The 21,664-nt window shown below is 30.6% G+C and overlaps 1 protein-coding gene across 1 annotated transcript in view; it reads right to left on the bottom strand.

Moving 5' to 3' along the window:
- The window catches only part of MESDC1_1 (FERM central domain), a 111,156-nt gene that overhangs the window by 56,743 nt on the left and 32,749 nt on the right, over positions 1 to 21,664 (bottom strand). Inside the window, exons 12-19 of the mRNA XM_051208105.1 lie at positions 21,477 to 21,617; positions 18,493 to 18,628; positions 9,551 to 9,798; positions 8,037 to 8,291; positions 6,358 to 6,627; positions 4,997 to 5,203; positions 3,438 to 3,683; positions 2,103 to 2,324 (exon numbers count right to left, since the gene is read on the bottom strand). Coding sequence (XP_051067928.1) covers positions 2,103 to 2,324; positions 3,438 to 3,683; positions 4,997 to 5,203; positions 6,358 to 6,627; positions 8,037 to 8,291; positions 9,551 to 9,798; positions 18,493 to 18,628; positions 21,477 to 21,617 — 1,725 coding nt within the window. The remainder of the gene's footprint in view (positions 1 to 2,102; positions 2,325 to 3,437; positions 3,684 to 4,996; positions 5,204 to 6,357; positions 6,628 to 8,036; positions 8,292 to 9,550; positions 9,799 to 18,492; positions 18,629 to 21,476; positions 21,618 to 21,664) is intronic.

The following is a 21,664-nucleotide window of genomic DNA, read 5'->3' as shown; positions in this document are numbered from 1 at the left end:
TCTTGTCACACTATTCTAATGTGCGTTCAAAACAATTTCCAACTGAACTCATTCATGTAAGTAATTTCAACCTGTATAGTAATCATTATTTTTAAACATCACAGGTTGTAAGTAGCCGACAAGAACCCAAAGACATAAAATGATATCTTGCTATTCTGCTCAAATCTTTGTTTTTGTTCTGTTTGATATACAGAGGACATACAGAGACATTGAAAAAGCTCTTGGCTATGTCCTGATGTAGATGAAGTATGCTGAACGTATAGTTCTCATTTCCGATATAATCCGCTACCGAAGTAACAAAGGTTTCTCATAAATTGGCTTTAAACACACTCACTGGATAGTTTAAAAACAGAAAAATGTCTCCATATTTTTGAGCGTCTTAAGAAATAAATGAAAGTAAATTTTTTCTAAGCCCTATATAAGGTTCGCGTTTTTGATTTCGCGTGAAAATATACAAGTAGATTTTCTGAATCCGGCTAGTTCGGTGCCATAGTACGTTTTAGCAAGTATAAATTATGGTGAATCACTTGTGAAGATTTCAAATAAATCCATCAGCACCACACAATATTGGTCACACTCAATATATATTGACAAATATAATTGGATAAGTTTCAGAATTATCAGTACGGGCTTGTGGAGATTATTGAGTTCTCATAACCCTATATTGATAATTATCATGTGCTCACTAGTGACTAGTTTCGAGAAGTAATTCTTAGAGTCCTGGAAAAAAACCGTGACCAGTACAATTCAACCTGTGTCAGGTATGAGGCAGTTATCCACCGATTGTAATGGAAGATGGTCACGCAACATTGTGGATTGATTGAAGTTAAACATTAACATCATTAGATGCCGAGTCAGTAGTCGAGAGGTTAACCTATCACACACAAAACAGAAGGATCCTGGGTTCTGATTGCTGCATTCAAAGCCAAGGATACACACCACTGAGTTATATATACAGTTTATAAAATAGGATATCGATACTAGGAATAGATAAAGATAACTGAAACAGTATTAATGAAGCAGAAATTTTATAATAATTAGCCTCATTTCACATAATTTAAATATTAAAATGAATAAGGTTTTACTACACATAATTATAATTCAACTACGGTTTACATAACATATCATATGTAACATAGCCTATTATAGTTAGAAAAATGTAGAAGTCATTTTGAGGGATCCGAATAAATCCTATCGTTCTTACTTAATATAATGATATTATGTATCATTTTATAGAATAATGTATACGGTAATACAAACTAGGGAATGCTATAGATCATATCGACATTGACAAAAGATATATAATAACAACCTTTATATTGGTTAAGAAATAACTGAACTTCAGAAGTTGAATTAACTATGGGTTCGTTTGTAGATTTTTTCAGGTGATATGATCATTACAGGTAACTGAAAAAAAACACTAATCGATATACTATTATATATTTCGTTGTGACGATTGAGTTATATCGATTACGTTTGAAATGTAATCGCTAGGTATAGTAGAATGAAACGCTTTATTTTAGTATTGAATAACAAGTAGCTTAATAGATTGTCTCTATCCATCCAAATAGGGTAAAAGTCAGTGTTAAATTAAATTTCGATACTATAGGATACATTGCTTTGCACCATTCAAATATGGTATTACCACAAAACTCAACATAAGTGCGGTTGAAAAACCGAGTAACCAAAACTCGCATTACTATTATGCTAGTTAGTTGGAAAAAAAATTATCATGCTTCACAGCAATATAAGAATCGAAACAATAACGCAGATAATGTTGTACTCGACATCAAACATTATCATGGAGACTTAGTGTAAAAGCGAACCGCTGATAAACTATAGGGCAATCTGTACTGCATGAAGATCTTTTGAACTAAAACACTTCAAACAATCGAATATCACATATCTGTCTACTGCATTTAACATAACTATCTATATCAAGCTGATAATGCCTGTAGACTGGAATGAATTCTGTAATTATTATATTCGGAATAAATTTTACTATTATTAATAGTAATAATAACAATATTAGTAGTAGTGGTATTATAAACATTTGTAGATAAACATATTACATGAGAAAATTAAATAATAAAATGCACTACCTGATATGTATCATTTTGACAAATACGTACAACTTCTCCACCGACTGTAGCTAATGGACCAACATTATCTGCTGTAAGTCGAGTAGCAAATTCTAATCCTTTTGTAAGACGTGATCGAATAATTGGTGCAGCTGTTGCATGAGCTGTATTCACTAAATTTTCAGCTGCTATAATTACATTTTGTTGGTGCTCCAATGATTGAGCATTACCATCAGTACATTCCTATGAGTGATTAATTGAACCAATAAAAGATTATATGGCAATAGAAATTGTTGGAGAGGGAGTAAGAAACTAACCAAGATTTGACATTTATGATAAGTTAGAAGAGAATCATTCTTCGATAACTTTTTATTCACTAGAAAAATACTTGAAATACAAATCAAGAGTTATACTTAAAAGACTCTACTCAGGTTCAACTGAAAGTACATGATGTTAACAGGTACAAACATAACATGTTCAGATTAAAACTGATAGGGCTCTGTTGTTTTGAGAGGGAATTGAACAGTGAGTTAAGATCGGTATTAATTCTGGTTTTATAAGAAGACACTTACTTTACTGTAGTCTAAATTGAAAATGCACGTTGTTACAAAAATCTAAGCTCTTATATATGTAAGACAGACATTAGTAACATTAAAAAACATTCAAATAATACCCGAAAGAATCAAAATACAGCATTTTGTAATACCATATATGATGTCAACCGCCCTAAATTAGCCATTACTTAGAGCAAAATGCGAATACATGTGGAAAGAATTAGATCCACTGAGAATTAAGAAATGTAACCAGTTTTTTCCTTTAGTTTGAGAATACAAATCTTACAATCTAATATTTGATCATACATTATATCGATCAAACGGGTTAAACAGTACAAAAATATAACCTGTTTACAAATTAATAAAGCTGTATCTCAGTGATTTAGGCACTCGACTTTGAAACAGTAGGTCTCAGGTTTGAAGACACCTTCGTCGACCTATTTTAGTTTGGAAGACGGATGGGACCGTTATCCCTCACAAAAACTGTGTACAAACCTGTATTTTTAAAATATGGTACACTAAAGTAAAAGGTTCGGTTATGTGGGTTTCATTTAAGTTATCGAACACCTTCTGATAGACACATACCTAACCACGTGAGCCATCGGACAGATAAGAAACAATTTTTATAGCTAATAAATACCTTTCGGACCACTAACTATGAATCATATTGTTTGATATCTTCCGTTTCTGAATAACTGGTTCAAAATACGTTCTAATTACTAAACAAATATTTACAAGAATCTTGATTCAAATGTTAAAGAAGGAATAGTTGATTTTGATTTTTTAAGTATCATTGACATACCTGGGCAACTGATAACAAATGATAAATTTCTTTCTCTAATATATCAGCACGTTTAGCTATTTCATTGGATGGTATTCCCAACGTTGAATCCTGTTTCATTGCTTCCGAGCGTAAATCTGCCACTAAACAATCTACTGCAGACGCTAATGCATTAGCTTTACGTACAAGTAGAAGACCATCGCCAACACTACCAGGTAATTGATGACTAACCGAAAGCAAATTCATAATTACAGGATCTTGGTGAGCCTAAAATTATTATTAATATTATTATTATTGATAATAAAGAAAATATGCAGAAAATTAATGATTCCATGAAAAATAATAGTATTTCAATGACCTGAAATCCCAAACAGGTAATTACAGTGTTTTAAGCATTAAATTTGATAATCTGTGAGTTGATAATTAAAATAATTATCGTCTGGGAAAATACCGGACGAGCAGTGTCAGCTAATGAAATCAACTGATGTCTGCATAATTCATAGTGAATGCTTATAATCAATGTTAATTATAAGATCTTTTTAAAAGAGATTTCAAGAGACAAAGCGATCGTAGTTACTATAACAAGATAAGCTTTTAGTGTAACAGGAAGACAGACATAACAAATACTAGTAGTAACACCAAATAGCACCTGTTTAGCACCTTTAATATCACTAGAAAGTGTAGGTGAAATTAAAAAGAATCTTAACTTCAGAAAGCATAGGTTTATATCGTTTCGTAAACATAGATTATTTTTATTTTGTACTAAAAATAGTTTATCATACATAAAAAAAACCATGAATTGGTGCCAGCCTATATGTAAAATCAGATAGATAGAAAATGTAAGTACTCGTCCTGAATTCATCGAGTAACAGTAGTTATAAAAAAAAGATAAAGTAAAGTTGATATTTGATTCCAATCACATAACAGTAGTTCAGAAATATTTACTGGTATGATTTGCAATAAACAAATAGGAGTCTTGTATTACTCTGAAACGTTTTTTTTCCTACACTGGATAGTATATCAAGTATTGTTCACCATACAGACGCCTTTTTTTCTACAGAAACACATCTATCTACTCCAATTCGAATGAGATAATTTAGATATTACCTATTACTAAGGTGATTAGAATGCAACTAAACTATTTACCTAATGTCTTCCAATGAAAACTATATTAGATAGTCAGAAAACTGTACCATATTCATGATAAACATGAATTTTGAAGATTAATACTATTTATGTTAGAACATTTAGATGCCTAATATATGATTCTATCAGTTTCTAACTTATGCAAATTGGTACATTTTTGGGAGGGTGATACAGTCAACCTATTGAACTTTATTTCTTATGGCTTAGTCAAGTAGATATTTTTGTTAAACAGTAATCCGGTATGATTACTTAATATACAGTATGTTGTAAATAAATCAAACAAATGTTAACTCTTATTGAAGATTCCCAAAATACTTTGTAACTCTCGGCATCAGAATAAATGTCAGAGACCAAAATGAATCTAAGCATTAGCATGAACATGTTTAAACTAGTGAAATCTGGGGATAAAATGTGAGAATAAAAAGAAAACCTACTTGTATCGAAGTTCCTATTAGACAATCAAGTAAATTGTCTAATTCATTATGTACAGAGTAAACACCTTCTTCTAAATCATTAACTAGTTTACAATGTACATTAAACATTTCATGATCATTTGTTAAGAATGTGGCAGCTGCGCCAGATGATGATGAATCTAATAAAGCTCTAGCTGGTAATGGTACAGAGTCTGCAGCTAATGCAACCTATAGATGAAAGTAAACAAAACAAATATGAACTTCATTGTGTAAAAAAAATATTAAACTAGCACAAATAGAAATTTTCACTACGAAAGATATCGACTGAAGAAATGGCCGTCTTACCTAATAAGATAATGAAATATTCAAACTGTTTATCAAGAAACTTTGATTCCAGTTTCATAAATGTTTGAAATATAATAAGTTGTTCGTGATGATGCACATAAAATAAAGTAAACTCAGTATAAGTCTGTGCAAATGATGCCATACATTAAAAAATTCACTTTATAAATAGTTAAAATCCAAACAGATTAACACACAACATTTCAGTGTGAACTGATACAAAGTTTGTAAACTAAAATAGAACCCTGATCTACATAAAAACAAACTGGGTAGGTAAGACGAACATCGGTTGACTTTTTCCATGTGAAATTGTAAGTTCTAGTGTATATCCTCGTATATGAATCAAACTTGATATGCGTAAACCAGTGATGATGACCATATCGAAGCAAAGAAATCGGATCCCGAGTATGCGAAACTAAGATAAGATTCGAGTGGTTGATTGATTAGTCGAACGCTCTAACTAACCTAATGAAAGATATTCATTTAGAGTCTTACATTTGACAGGAATTAGTCAACTCAACATGAAAATAAAAATCTCTAATAATACACTTCACATCGTTTGGAAGACAGCATTTGTAACCTATCAGATATTTTAACGCCATCAGAAACTGAAGATTGAATTCAACAGCAACCACGCATATAACTTAGCAACGAGGCATGAAGATAGATTATTACTTGAAATTAATCAAATAAGACAATTTAACAACGTCAGGAGATGCATATCTTTGGTAGTAGTTAACAAAAGTAGGTTTGTATATTATTAGTTTCTTCAGTAAACTGAAGCTGATACTCACCACTAGGTTGAAACCAAGGCTTTATGAAAATTTTAGTTAAGCAGTCCATATTCATTCCGACGGTTCAACGCTTGAATGTTAGCTTTAGCTCAGTCACTGATGTTGAAAGAAGCTACAGCATAACAGTAGTACGTTGGAATGCCTTGGAAATGTCAAGAAATATACAGCCCTCAAAACAACATTAATAATATCAAGACTCCATTCATTAAAATGTTACGACAGAATTTACATTAAAAAAATAAATACCTCTTTTATGGTATGCATTAATTGTTGTTGTGACTCCGGTTGTTCCATTGTACATGCAACTACTTTAGCGCAAGTAACTAATTGGCTTGCAGTTTTACCAGCTCGTGTTGCTGAATGCACTAAATTCGATTGAGCATTACGTAATATTTGTACTTCAATATCATTTGGATTTGATTTATTCTCTACTAAGTATTGATTTACTTCTTCATCAAGAACTAATGCACCCGTTTTAGCCTTTTTCACTAATCCTGTCATTGCATTAGCTACACTCTAAGAATATAACAATAATAACTATGAAAATACTTGGAAATAGACAAAAATAAAATTACATAGTCACTCAAAGTAAAAACTTAAAATATATACGAGGATGTTAGTATCCATGTAAACATTTATTTGAATAACAAGATTACTATGATCAGACTGGACTGCAGTTGTTATATATCAGGATGTTATATCAAATCGATAAGAAATGATGGAACTACTACCCAGTTTTATGTTACCCATAACTTTACTGAGTAGTAACTATGATTTCCTATTTCCGATGTGTCATAAACTGGTAATAAGTGTCCATAATCACGAGTGTCTGAGCTATGATAATATAAATATTTTGTAGATTGTTGTGTTTAACATCTGAAGATAGCTATTATGTTCGAAAAACCAAAAAGAATAATAGCTTTTGGGATTGACGTTCATAGTCATTTACTATAGGTCTAATCGTGGCATTTGTCAGTTGAAATTTAGTAGTCTCATTGAAAATGAAGCGTATGCGTCATTAGGGAACTCTGCTATAAAATGGTTGGATTAAAAGTGCCGGATAACGATAAGATTTCTGAATACAGAAAACACATTATTCCTTCTTTCATTGGAAGCTGTATTTAGTTGCACCTAAAGGCTAGAGCTAAAATTGTGATTAAGAATAAATTATCGAAAAATCGGTCAACTATGACTAGTTTAATATGTCCATAAAAGTTATTGTTTAATATTGTGATGAATTGTAACAAACGAAAATAGATGACGCTTCACAATAAATTTTACAGAACATAGCAAGATATTGAATGCTGAACTGTTAAAGAGAAATGGGATTTTACAAATAAAAATGAAATAGATTTTCGCAAAGATTTATGAGGATTGTGTAAAGATATAAGATAATTAGTATAGATAATAGCTACAAAGAAGTGAGCCGCTCAATTCTTTGTTCTTGCACTATTTTAAATGATGAATAGAACTAAATGTATGTAAAACAACAAAGATTAATGAGGAATAACTGAATGTATCATATTTTTCTTTAATTTACAATAAAATTATGAATTAAAACACAGTACTTATAAACTTAGTATTGAATCGAAGATTGAAAGAAATGTATAGTGTAGATGTGAATGTTGTAAATAAGCAGGTAGAAAATGTTTTATACTTTTAACAGACTACTTGTTAGTAGTCTCATTAAAGTCTATGTTATAGAGTTTCATAATTAAGCAGAAATTATTTACTTGTTTAAAGATGGATCTCAATCAGAGCAGATAGGTAAAGGAACCTCGTTATATAACAAGAAAGCTTATGAATAATAATTAAGCTCCAGTCAATAAGGTATGAAAAATGCATTGGATCCACTAAATTATCTTACGATGTTTCAACACATACTGTATGCAGTTAATTAGAAATGATTTACATAAATAACTCACCTTAGTTAACGTAAGTAAACGATCTCTAGCTTCCCAATCAACTACTGATGCACAATTAACATGATTATTCTCTTTATATACAGTATCATCTTCATTTGTTGATACACAACACTCAGGTATTGTTGGCGGTGAAATTAATTGCAACAGTTGACGACTTGCATCACCCACGCGACTAGCAGCTTCTAGTAGGGCTGCACGATCAGTACTACTCTTGGAATCAAATAATGAACTTGTTGAACGTGTTAAAGTAGAAGCCTTGAATAAAAGAAATTAAATATTACAGACAAGAATCCTAACCAATAATTCTTTCATACTAATATTCATCAATCTTAGAACGAATACTTTGATAGAAATTGGGCGCCGAGTATAGAGAAGACACTATATGTGAAAATTATCTTTGAAATAATCTCGGAGATAAAAATTTTAATAAACATTCTTTCATTTTACAAAAAGAAATAATATGTGTGATTAAGAAGAGTTAAATATTTAATTTCATTACCGAAGTTATGTGCATAAATCATTGAAGTTCCTTTTTTTATCCATAAAAAAATGTATTGTTGACATAAAAAGTAACAAGTAAAACACAGCTCAAATTGTCCAACGAATTTAACCGACAGTGTTGTTAGGACAGTAACAATTCGTCTTTCTTTGTACTATTATAAACACTATCTTGCCGGTATAAACGTGCATGCTTGATCACATTACAGCCTGCGCACATATCTCTCTAGCTTAAATGTTTATCGCTTAAATAGCGCTCTATGAATCATCCTCTTCCTCATGTATATATGTACGCGAATTCTATTAATTGCATTTACCTTGCCTAGCTGTGTCTTATCCGATTCGATTATAAATTCGCCTCCGTATTTGTCCACACACATATATTCACCTGTCTGCTCCAAATTCGCTCGATATGTGTATAGGAATCCAAACATCGTTGGAATCTATATATTAAAGGTCATCAAGGTGACTAATTACCGAAGTTAAACCACTACAAACAGTACGCTTTTAAACAAGGTTTTAATAAAAGCTTTGTTGATAGTCATTTTAAGAAAAGGAGATGGATGATGGCTAGCAGTGGAACTCATCAGCTGGGTGTACTTGTATCCCACAATTGATGTTCATTCCGGGACTCGAACCCAGTACCATTCGCTTCAATAAGCCATGGTATTATCCACTTAGCTATTGAGTCCAAATAGTCATTGTCTTGTGAAATGGGGCAAATTTTAATTCAGATATATTGGTTGTTCTGGAAGATTTAAACAACCAAATGATATGAATTTATGTTCACTGTATGAAATTCTTGTCATTTGGAATTCAGTCCAAAATAACTGCTACTTACATTATAATAGTTATAAACAAATCCCATACTAAATAATTCACAACTGTTTATATATTTTATTTATCCTCGTTAAAATTGTAAAACATCAAAGCACGAGTGGGTGTGTTTACTTACAATGTCAATAAATGAACAATTATGACAACAACAAAATGTACATCCGAAGTGACAGACTTACTTTATCTGATGAATTATCCATTGATACAGATGAAAAAGTAGTACGCATTAAGTCGAGAAATGCATCAGATAAAGCTTGTGCAGCTTGCTTTAAACTTGTTTTATCTACAACTGATCCATTATTGTTATTAACAGTATCAAGCTGATCATATAAACGTACACAATGCATAAGACCTTTTACATTCATTCCAATTGATGTCATAGAAGCATCCATACTAGCATAATCTATTTCAGCATGATTATTCATATCTAAAACAATGAATTCAAAGATGGAAATAACAGATAACTTGACTAAAACATTACAGAAAACAATAGCTATATATATATATTTTTTTCTGTTGCGTTGACAAAGATATTTATTCAGCATAATAGATAGAAAATCATTCGTAACATACTTCGGGAAAAGTAGATTGTAATGATCCACAATCATACTTTCATCAGTGTCTTATTTATTTCCAAGAAATTTATTATTATTCTTTTCTGAAAATGTTCGAAGTATATCTCAGTGACATGTTTTTCTTTTGTTAAAATAACAGGACTAACAAGTGACATCAATCGACGAATTTAATGCAACATGACAAGATATTAATCGAATCGCGTTTACTTTGTTTTAAATGGTTTGGATATCGGTCCATTACAAATAATGAAAGTTACCAGCGTTTATATTAACAGTCATTAAATAAAGTGATTTATACATAAACTATCATTCACCTTTTTCATAAATCATAAATGTGGTTATTTCATTTATAAATAAGGATTATTTACATATATTTCTGTGACTCCACGAAGCTATTGCTATTGACATTCGATTTATTTACACATAATTTCTGCAGTTTATAATCATGACATATTTGTTGGTTTGTTAAACAATACTAACGAGTACAATAATTATCCTATGCGATCTAGTCACTCATTGAAAATAGTTATTTTTGACTTCGGATTATTGTTGGCTGATACATAATCACTTGATGACGATTGATATTATTACTACTGTAATATATATATATATATATATATATATATATATATATATATATATATATATATATATATATAGGGAAGATAAACTGATTGAGGTCAGTGTGGTTATAGTAACCACTGGTTGGAGAATTTAGTTAACACGGCTCATAGTAGTTCGCAGTGGCACACGTTGATTGACTCTTTGTCTTCTCTAAGAATCTGAGGCTCGAAATTTCCTTATGCCTTTTTTCTTTTTCATACACCAAATCTTCTTAACAACTACAGATACTGTTAGCAACTTTACCACTCAGGGATTTGATTTGACAACTTTATTTCGCAGAGCTAATGTCATATGGCACATTGAGATAATGTACTTCTGTGTCAGGTTCTATGGTGTATTTCACTAGATGAATAAATTAATCAACAGTCTTAATGAAAACCTAACCGAAAGATTTTTCTTAATAAAAATTAGCATGGAATGCCTTAAATAAACTCAACCCTCAGTATTTATGATGAAGAAAATCTTTAATATAGTATTGATGATGTGAATCTTCTAAATTCAGAGAATCATTTGTTCAACAAATGAAGAACATCTTGAAAAAACAGAATCGAATCAGAAATCAAATAATCCGGAAAAATAATTGTTTTCACACAAATTATGAACAAAAGACAAAGAACTAAGTGTGCAAACTGTCAAATAGTATAAGAATTATAAATATTAAAGACATAATAGAATTAATAATTAACCGATTTGAGATTTTTAGTACAATATAATAACTGCACCCAAGGTAATTGTAACTTTGCTGTAAGCATAACTATATTTCAGCTATCGCATAGCTCTTTCTAAACTTAGAAATCTTTTTATGTACAACTTAGTAACCAAGTATACAATTGTATATTTAAACTATGGAATTACACGTTTTGTAGGTGACAACTAAAGATACTATCTAGTTATCCAAAATAAGGTAGGTGTAGCATAGCTAGAATCTACATGTTACTAAGCAATGATTTCTTAACTATGTACGTAAATAAATGGCAAACGTGAAAATTACTTTACCTTCCCTATGTACAAACATAGATAATTTATTAGTTTGATACATTCAAATGTTACACATATATAAAAAAAATGATTCTATTATTTGGCTGGTAATAAATTCCATTCTTTCATGAGACTATTTTTACATTTACGTCAACTTTTTTTTTGAAAAATAGAAATCTATAGAAAAATAAAACAAAACAAAAATGCTCTGTCTATTCATCACATTCAGACTATAAATTATTTTCAACAGTTACAATGAATTCTACTGAAAATTCATTTATATACATTTGATATTCAATTGATAATAGATTTCTAAGACTATCAACTTTCATTGTTACTAAATATCATAGGTTCTTATTGCTTAACAGACTGTTATCATTCCATATATATAGATATAAACACACATGGAAAATATGAGTTATTTCTTCTTTTTTTAATGTCTGTAAGTTACACTAGATTAATCGATATAAATATAATACTTGTATTAAGAAAACAGTACATGCTTAAACATATTATGAAGAAGGTACTTATAGATATATTACTGAATCACATAATGTTAATCTATAAATATACAAGAGAAGATTCTGAAAAACAACACCGAAGAAAAAAACAACGTGAATAAATGTATTTATCATATCATGCCACTTCACAAAGAAAAAAATGTTGGAAAATTTATTTATTTATTTTTCTAATAAAGATGATGTATTCTTGTTTTTTTTTTTGATAGTTTGTTTTATTTTTGTCACATGTCTAAATAAAGTTTCAGACAAAGAAAACAGTAACAACTTATTTCTTATTTCTATAATCAAATAAATAATAAATATTTAATTAGTTAAGTAGTAATTAGTATTGAGTCAAAAAGCTCACACCTGTTACCCCTAGTGAAGGAATATAGACCTTTTTTTGTACAAGTTATAAAAGAGTCCAATAAGAGACAATGTGGTTGCTGGTAAAATACATCGAAAAGAATGAATATTATTTAAATATTGATTCCTGAACTGATAAAATCTAACTGGTGATCATTCGATATTTATTGTCAGGATCGATCAAAAAGTAGGAAACGGAAACTTGTTGAGATATTTGTGTTGAGAAGTCTATATTGTACCAAAAATATGATATTGAATAAACCTTACAATGATAACAATAACAATAATAATAAACTATGAGTAGTGTATTCAGCGGTACGTAACCTACTGGAAGAAATTCCGTATGGTTACTGAGATTTACTCAGAATTACTTTTACATCCCTACGCGTAGAGAAGATAGTATTAAGCTGTTTAATACCAAAATATAGTGGATTCGAATATATAAGGCGATAAATCACAAGTCAACAAAAGAAATTAGAATGTTCCTTTCGATGTTAGTCAATCTAAAAACGAATAAACAAAATTACATTATTCCTATGTAAAGTTATAACGGACTATCTTATACTAAAACAGTAATGACTCACTGAGTCTAAACTAAACAACATACTACTAGTTACTAGTAAATTTGATCACAGTTCATCTGAACGTCAGTAAGCCAATGAATGTAACATTTAACACAAATGGATGTCAGGTAAAGCCACGACATCACAAGATGAAATTTAGAAGGATAAACAACACAGCATCAAGGATAACATAGGTGACAATCAGAGTGAAAATGCTAGACATTGAGAATATAATTCGAAAAGTCAGAATAAAAAGGTATTTGTCAAGAAATACATGAACTCAAAACCTAAACTAAAGGAAGATAAAGAGTAAATGAATCTGCGCCATTCTCATTAATTGTATATTATATCATGCTATTCCTCCAGCTACTGATTGCGGTTTCTGAGTGAACCTCAACCAGAAAATCACATTTACCAAAGTAGTTCAGATCAACAACAAATGTTCAGCTGAAACATCATTTACCCATAATGGACCATGTTACCAAATAAGTAATACTAAACTATACCATAACATCTAAGATAAGTTTGGAAAATTACTCATAAAGCTGTAGCCTCTTAAATAATGAACTATTTTGTACGTAAGTGATTAGTCATTATTTACTTTATAAGTTGTCATATGGCAATCAAACGTAAGTATAAATATCGATGATGTAAAACATCAACTAGTTTGTATCGCTTAAACTGCCCTTGAATGCATCTTTCATCTGTTATTCTCAGTAAATTATTAATATCAACTACACACACATATTAACCATTATTTCTTGATCTTTAAATATAATCTATAATTGTGATGATAATAATAACTGAATACATACACAACTTTTAAGTTCCATATTAATCTAACTAGTAAATTAGGTTAAACATCATATAAAAATTAACTGGCAAAACACAAACACACATACACACACACAAAGCTTCTAATAGTTCATATTTATTTAATCTATAACCTAAAAATCACATGAAATATGAGTAATCACGTAAACAGAAAAGTAACTGAATCACATGTTTACACTTCTCATGTAGGACGTAAATAATAACAAGTGAACAAATATGTAATAAAAAGATGAATAAAGTAGCAAATGACGTAAACAACTAGAATATATTGTAACACCATATTATTGTACTATACTACTTGACTATATTATATCATACGAATCAATTTAAGCATGATTTCTTTTCTAACTAATAATATAGGTAAGTTATATGTAGAAAATTTAATAGCGAAAGACAGTATTCCTCTATGATAAACGACCATTTAGAATGAATTACATGTACTACTATTGAAACTACTCGAGTTCAATCCAGTGATGATAATAATTAATGCACTCAATGTAAAATATGCAATCGTTAACGTAAAAACTTTTCAATTTCGTTCTAGAAAAGCAATATTTATCAAAGCATTACTTACTACATAAACAGCTGTCATTCGCGATAAGAGTAAATAACTAATACATTAGTCACCTGTCGATTATCGGTAGCATTTTAGAAATCAACAGTTTTTATTCAAAAAGATAAATACTCCTGTGAATACATCATTTTGTGTATGATAAAAAGTTAGTCATAAATAGATTGAAAATTTGATCTATTCTAACAACAACAATAATAAGTTCCCATATATGATTCTTATCATTTCCAGAAGAAATAATAGATGAGTTGATTTTTAGTTACATATCTCTCCCGCTCACCCACTTACATATTACATGGACATTTTATTGAACAGACATGGTAGGAAGAAGAACAAATTACGATCGAAATACAATAAGCGAATAGGTGCATAGATAAAAGTAATGCAGTGGTAGTATTAGTGGTGTTATTTATTTGTTGAAAAATTGGGAGAAATATTCCGATACTTTGATAATGTTTAATGGACAGGTGTGAAATTATTTCACTATTGTACTGCATTGTGTTCTGCATTCATCCATGAACATTATATATATATATATATATATATATATATATATATATATATATATATATATATATATATATATATATATATATACAATATTTGTAACACTTATCAATACACAAGATGAACACATATACTGAAATATCAATCACTGGATATCAAACGGCTATTATAGTTATATGGTTTCTCGAAAAAGTAAATGATACGCTCACATATCGATGAGAATACCAACACTTATTCAGATTGTGATAAATATAATTGAAAAATCTTTAGAATGGAAAAAAACCGAACTTCATAGGATCTAACAAAAATTAAGAATTCAAGACATTTCTGATTAGTAGACATAAAATTTTCACAAAATTATTTAAAGATAAACATGAACATATAGCTGATTTTTAAAATGAAACAAAAAGTATAATTTAATTCATTTAGTTTGTTTGTTTATTTGAATCTTCCTATTGATGCTTAGGACTGCAATTGATCAGTCTCGTATTGGCATGCGTGCATCCTGTGCGGATTGCCTCAATATTGCAATAAGTCACAAGCATCATAAGATGGATGGTGGCTAGCAGTGAAATACAGAACGTGCATTTCGTCCCACTTGGGGGACGTCAGCTGGATGATATACATTTTACGCTGTGATGAAACTAATCTTATTATTACTCAGAATGCAAGCGCATAGTAGTTTAATTAGTCTTATACCATTTTTATGAATTTTTAGATGAATCAAAGGTTAGTGAGACTTAAAACCAATAAAAAACGTTATAAAAACGTATCGATCCAGGTGAAAAACAATTCTTTCACGAGACTGTTTATACTAAAAGTGATAATTTTCCGTCTATAACTATATTACTTGAACATTGATTTTACCAACAAATTTCAATCCCAAAGCCCAATTGTAAAACATTAATTCTAAAGTCAAACTCTCATTCTAATCTTTACGCTTAATCCTAATTCTAATTAACTGCTCCGTTGCAGCGAAATTGCATAAAATAGTATTGCAAAACAGCTTTACCTTTTCGTATCACTAAGTTATAATATTTTTATAAAATTTAGCAATCTATCATACGACAACCATTATGTTGACGTGAACTAGACACCATAACATAGGAACTGCACTCTAAGACTTTACTGACTTATCCCTATACTTAAATCTTGACGAATAAAATCTAATGCGATTTTCTAAATCCTTAACAGATTATCATCGCAACAACTTAAGTAATGAGCTCAATATCATTACAAGTTTTAGGTTAATAAAATTATTTTAAGTAAATTCAACGTTTGTTCATTAAAAAACTAATTTTCTATCTCAGATTATTCTCCAGTTGAACTTAATGTCTTTTTGAAATCGAATTAGTGAATTCAATAACTAAATAAAACAATCATTTCATAAATGTACGAGTATCTTTCAATTGAAAAAAATTTAAAAAAATAACAAAACAATCACATACAACTGCTACCAATCAATCTATAAATCATTTTCAACTTGGTTTCTTTTCAGTATTTTTTTGGCATGTATACAGTGATTTTTCACATGTATTAACGTACATGCATATGTCGTCTGTACTACTACTACTATTACTACATACAGTGAATTTTACGTATGTACTATATTGTATTGTGATCTGTTCAAACAGTACAGAATCAGTTCTATTTTGTTGGTCACAAATTGTCATTTGTTTAATAAAAACAATTCTGTTCTGTTTATATTTATGTAGTTAACTTATACTGTATTAAATTAATGATCAGGGTACTTTTCTATCATCTTATCACATGTAAAATCATGTTTTGTTAAAGTAGTATTTAAAAAAAAAAACTTGGATCGAAAGCTTGAATTTCTATGATATATTTATGGATAAAAATTTGCATGGTTTCTATCTTTTATACTGATCTGAAATGCTTTAAAATCATGGCTAAGTTTAAATGATCACAAATAAATGATATATTGGGCAAATTGAAATTCAATCGATTGATTTTGATCCTTAACTAAGTGTTAGGGAAACATGATATTGGATTCCGCTACTACTGTGCTGTCTGTTACTTATGCTGATAGTTATAAGTAGCATGTAGCAGCATTTCGAAGCGAGATACCTGACAGCAGAATATTGAATTTAAGAGAGAAAAAGACAGCAATTGGAACAATAATAGAATCGGAGGAATCATGAAGTATATAAAGGACAATAATGTATTCATAGTATGATTTTCATATTTTAAGACGGCACTGTGTAGTTCTGCATAAAAAATTAGTTGATTTTCCCCAGGCTCAGTGTTCTAATGGTTAAGCGCTCGCGCGCAAGACTTATAGGTCATGGGTTCGAGTCTTTCGGAGGGTGGGATCGTGGGTGCACACTGCTGAGGAGTCCCATACTAGGACGAAACGGCCGTCCAGTGCTTCCAAGTTTTCCATGGTGGTCTAGCTACAAATGACTAATGATTTCAACCATTGCCCCCAAATGCCCTGGTACGGTCGAGAGTGGGAAGAGTCCGCTCTCCTTCTCCAAATGCTCTCACATGGCCACACGTATATAGCCTATGCCAGGGAAGTCCCACTCATTGCCTTCTCGTGGCATTACTGTGGTTTACGAAATTGAGGACGAAAAGCGAATGTCCGGCACTTTAACCGGGTTGGTGGACATGGAGAGTCCACCTGGGGGAGTTGGAAAACCCTGATTCCAAACCAATGGTGCACACGGGCTCTAGGATCCTGAAGGAACAAACGGCGTATGAACCAATCGTTGGTCACCGGCTACCGTGGGACTGCATCTCCTCACGATGCCCCACTGCCCTGCGGATCAGACCTGTAGGTCGGAGGCTTCGGGTGTAGCCCCCTAAGAAAACCACCTGCTTTGGTTTGGGCACCCGGGCAGTATCACAGCCCTCACACAAATCAAATGAGATTTGTGTGGCGCATATGTATTTGGTGCCTCCTTGTACCAATATCTATGTGTTCAAATAATAATAATAATAATTTTTCCCACCTGAATTATCGTTCACTACACTACTACTACTCAGTTTGATGAATCGTTGTGAATAGCTCTGTAATATAGTAGGTCAATAGCAGCTCGTAAAGCTCAATAGTAATGTCGCTAAATTTCACACTAATTGAAGACTTTATTCGCATAACAGACATACTGTCGAACATATCTTGCTGACGTGAGTCAACTAATATGAAGCCTAGTTTCCAGACTTTAACCGGCAACGTCTGTATACTAAATTAGGGATTACGCAAATGGTTTTATTTAAATCTATACTTTAATCGATTTGCTCATAAATGTTATTCACTTTGATGACAACCTTTGTTTAAGACTTACATTATTTGAAGAACTAGCGAAAATCAATGACCGAACAATTATTTAATCTTAGCTTGAACCTCTTTAAGAGTACGATTCCCAAATCGCACAATGAACCGAATCTCACGATGTTTGTGTTCTGATAGTCATATAATTTTGTGCGTTCACAGGTGTTTACACTTCCGACCTTATATTATACACGATTTTTTTCTCAACCATAAGTAATTGTGACAATGAGAAATACTCAAAAATACGTTTACATAAATAAAGAAAAGTAGTAAATAATTAAAATGGCAACTAAAATAACAATACTTACCGCCATTACGTCCCCGATTGTTTGATATTTCGATACCAGAGATTAGGCGACCCGTAGCCATTGTCATTGCACCTAAATGACTGAGTACACCAGCACGAGCTTGTTGTAATGTTTCTGAACGCCAACGTTTTGTATTCTGTAATTGAAATGCTTAATGTTACCAATAATCTACATAACAAATTTAATATTCGAAATATGATTTAGTTAATTAAATGGAACATTTTACTAGCCTATAAGTCAAGGAAAAGATATATATTGTACACAACCCAAACAATCATAATCATCGGACACTTCATGGATGGTCGATAAGAAGTAAAACATTCGTTTAAAATAAGTAACAAACAACGAATGGTGCATCTTGTAGATATACTTTTCATAAAGCATTTCCGACCAAATCTATGTACACAAAAGGAAACTTTCTTCCGGCTTGTAAAAATGACAATTATAAAACAATTAAAACTTCTTTATTGAGTTTATTCTGTGTACAATGGAGATAGTTGAGAGGGAACCCCGACAATTACTTCACACCTTTTAGCTGAAACATTTTTTAACCAGACTTACATAACACAGAAAAATTATAGCTTGGTATGTATACTATTTAGCATATTGAAACTATACGTCAAAAGCTTAGGTTATATGCTTCACACTTGAAATGTATCGAAAAGGCTGAATTTTGAAGAAATGTTATTGACAGGCATACATAAATTGTTGCACGAACTTGACTCAACTAATGATATCAAAATCCAAGTTGATCAGGTCAAATAGGCCATAATTATACAAGTATATATCAAAAATGTCAGAATACAAAAACAACCAGATTTATTCTTAGTTGATTAATTCAATTCACATACTAATTATGGTACAATGACCTCAATCCTTCGATAAATTATCTATATGATTATTCATACTTACTGCTTTCCCTTCTTAGAGATAATTATAATAAATTTATACACGTAACCGATACAGGTTACTTATTTTGAAGACATATTTTTCTGAAAACTGTTGTTACTTTCTGTATGTTGAATAATTCATTCCAAGTATTTACTTGACAATACTATTAGCATCAATTTATTAAGAAGTGTCGAATGTTCAATATGCACAATACCCTAGTAGGTGAAGTTTGTGCAGACGAAAACACTGAGCTAAAAGTATAACTGAAAACTAAGTTGAATACCAACAATCAAACTAAAGAGATAGAATACATGGTCGTAAACTTGTAGCGCATCTTCTACTGAATATTCAATATGTAGGCGATATATAGCAGCTTTTTGTTCATTTAGTGAGTGAATACTACATAAAAGGCCTACTTTATAGTGAATATTTCGTTTCAAGCCTTTATTTTCATGTTATCTACTTTTTCCATCTAGCAGGTTGGGATGCGGTGCTGTAACGTATTCACAAAAGAAATATGTAGATAGCTCTCAATAATTAAGATGAAGTCCCAAGTAAAAAATTACACTCTTATGTGCACCACTAACACGATAAATGAACGAGATTTATAATCAAAAATATTAAACATCTCATTTTTATTGAACAGTGTGAACAAAATTAAGCCCACTATTTTGAAACCAAATTTTTGTCCTTTGACATAATTTACAAGACTTATTCAAAGATGTTAGATTCACAACAAAGCATACATTCTATTGAAAACATATTTTTCCATATTCATTCCCAGCTTACAACCTGAATTCTATATGCAAAGACGATTTGTTAGATAGTTCACTTAACTATAATCCTTGTTTTATGGTGTTTTGCAAATATATTTATCTTTCCTCCTGTTATTTTTTTAACATCACTATTATTATTATTACAAAAAATGTAACCTTATAATTCTTGAATATCATCTATAATGTATCCCAGTTAACTCAACATTTTTGTCAATGAAATATGGTTATTTTGTTTGCCTTAATAAATGTACATATTACGTTACATCTCATTAACACTTTTCGTGCAACAATTATATAATTAAGATTACTTAATTCTACGCACTAATTACTATATTATTACTTTACTAGACATATAATCTACTAATAAACTTTAAATGTAATATACATGTAGTGAACGAAGACTTGGTGAGGATAAACAATTTATTGTTTAATGCGAAATTACGGTGTCTTTGTAAGATTTGGAAAGCATAGATTAAATACTTTATTTGCATATTTACCAATTGTCACTTACAAACTTCATCATTCCTTCATTCCTGTTGTTATAACAATTGCTATTTACATTCCTGGTCTCTTCGATTCGATCTTCTCAACCTACTGCTGTCATGCATTCTACTTCTGACTGGTGTAACATACTACTTAAGTCTGTCAACATAAGCGGCATATATATATATATATATATATATATATATATATATATATATATATATATATAGGTCAGCTGACATCCGTATTCATCAACAAGCACACAATTAGTCTATTATACAGTTAACAACCTTTTTGACATATGACGGAAGGAAAAAATAATGCAGTCTACTATGATGGTACATCTTGAGTATCTCAGTAACTAGATTCGAGATAAGTGTTACATACATTTCGTGGTGATTAAATATACGTGGTTAATAAACACATCAAATTCATTAAAATAAATTGAAAACAAGAAAATCTATGGTAATACATGATGACTATAAAGTTTGAACATGCTTTCTGTAAATAGAAACAATCAAACAACTTTGAAAAGGATCATGTGAAAATGGATTTCTTTAATGGATTATTGTTTTATGAAATATTTTTACTTTGTTATACAAAATTACACCAGTGTTTATTTTTTAAAACAGCATTATCATCTCAGCAAGTCTGTAAAAAATCTGTTTAGTTCCATTTTAAGAAACAAATTAATAGACTTAAGATCAATACGAATAAAAGTATTAACACCTCGTATACCAATCTGATAAAATTAATTAACACTTTATTGAACTAATGCTTGAACAACTACTTCTAAAGACAATAAAAATAGTGTATAACACTTCAAAAACATACTATATCATCACCGTATAATGCTTCTTCATCTTCATAGATAGGTTTATCAATATCTTCACATGCTCCTTGAATTGTACGTACACCATAGTCTATACGAGAGAGTAAAGCACGTTTCGGTTGTCCAAGATCAATCATTTGGAACTGTAAACAAATATTCAATCAATAAGACGAAAGTGCTACAAATCAAT

Source organism: Schistosoma haematobium, chromosome 2 (assembly GCF_000699445.3).
Source record: "Schistosoma haematobium chromosome 2, whole genome shotgun sequence".
In the NCBI taxonomy this organism is placed as follows: Eukaryota; Metazoa; Platyhelminthes; class Trematoda; order Strigeidida; family Schistosomatidae; genus Schistosoma; species Schistosoma haematobium.
The sequence above is the reverse complement of the archived record's forward strand: the minus strand, read 5'-3'. Positions and strand labels throughout refer to the sequence as shown.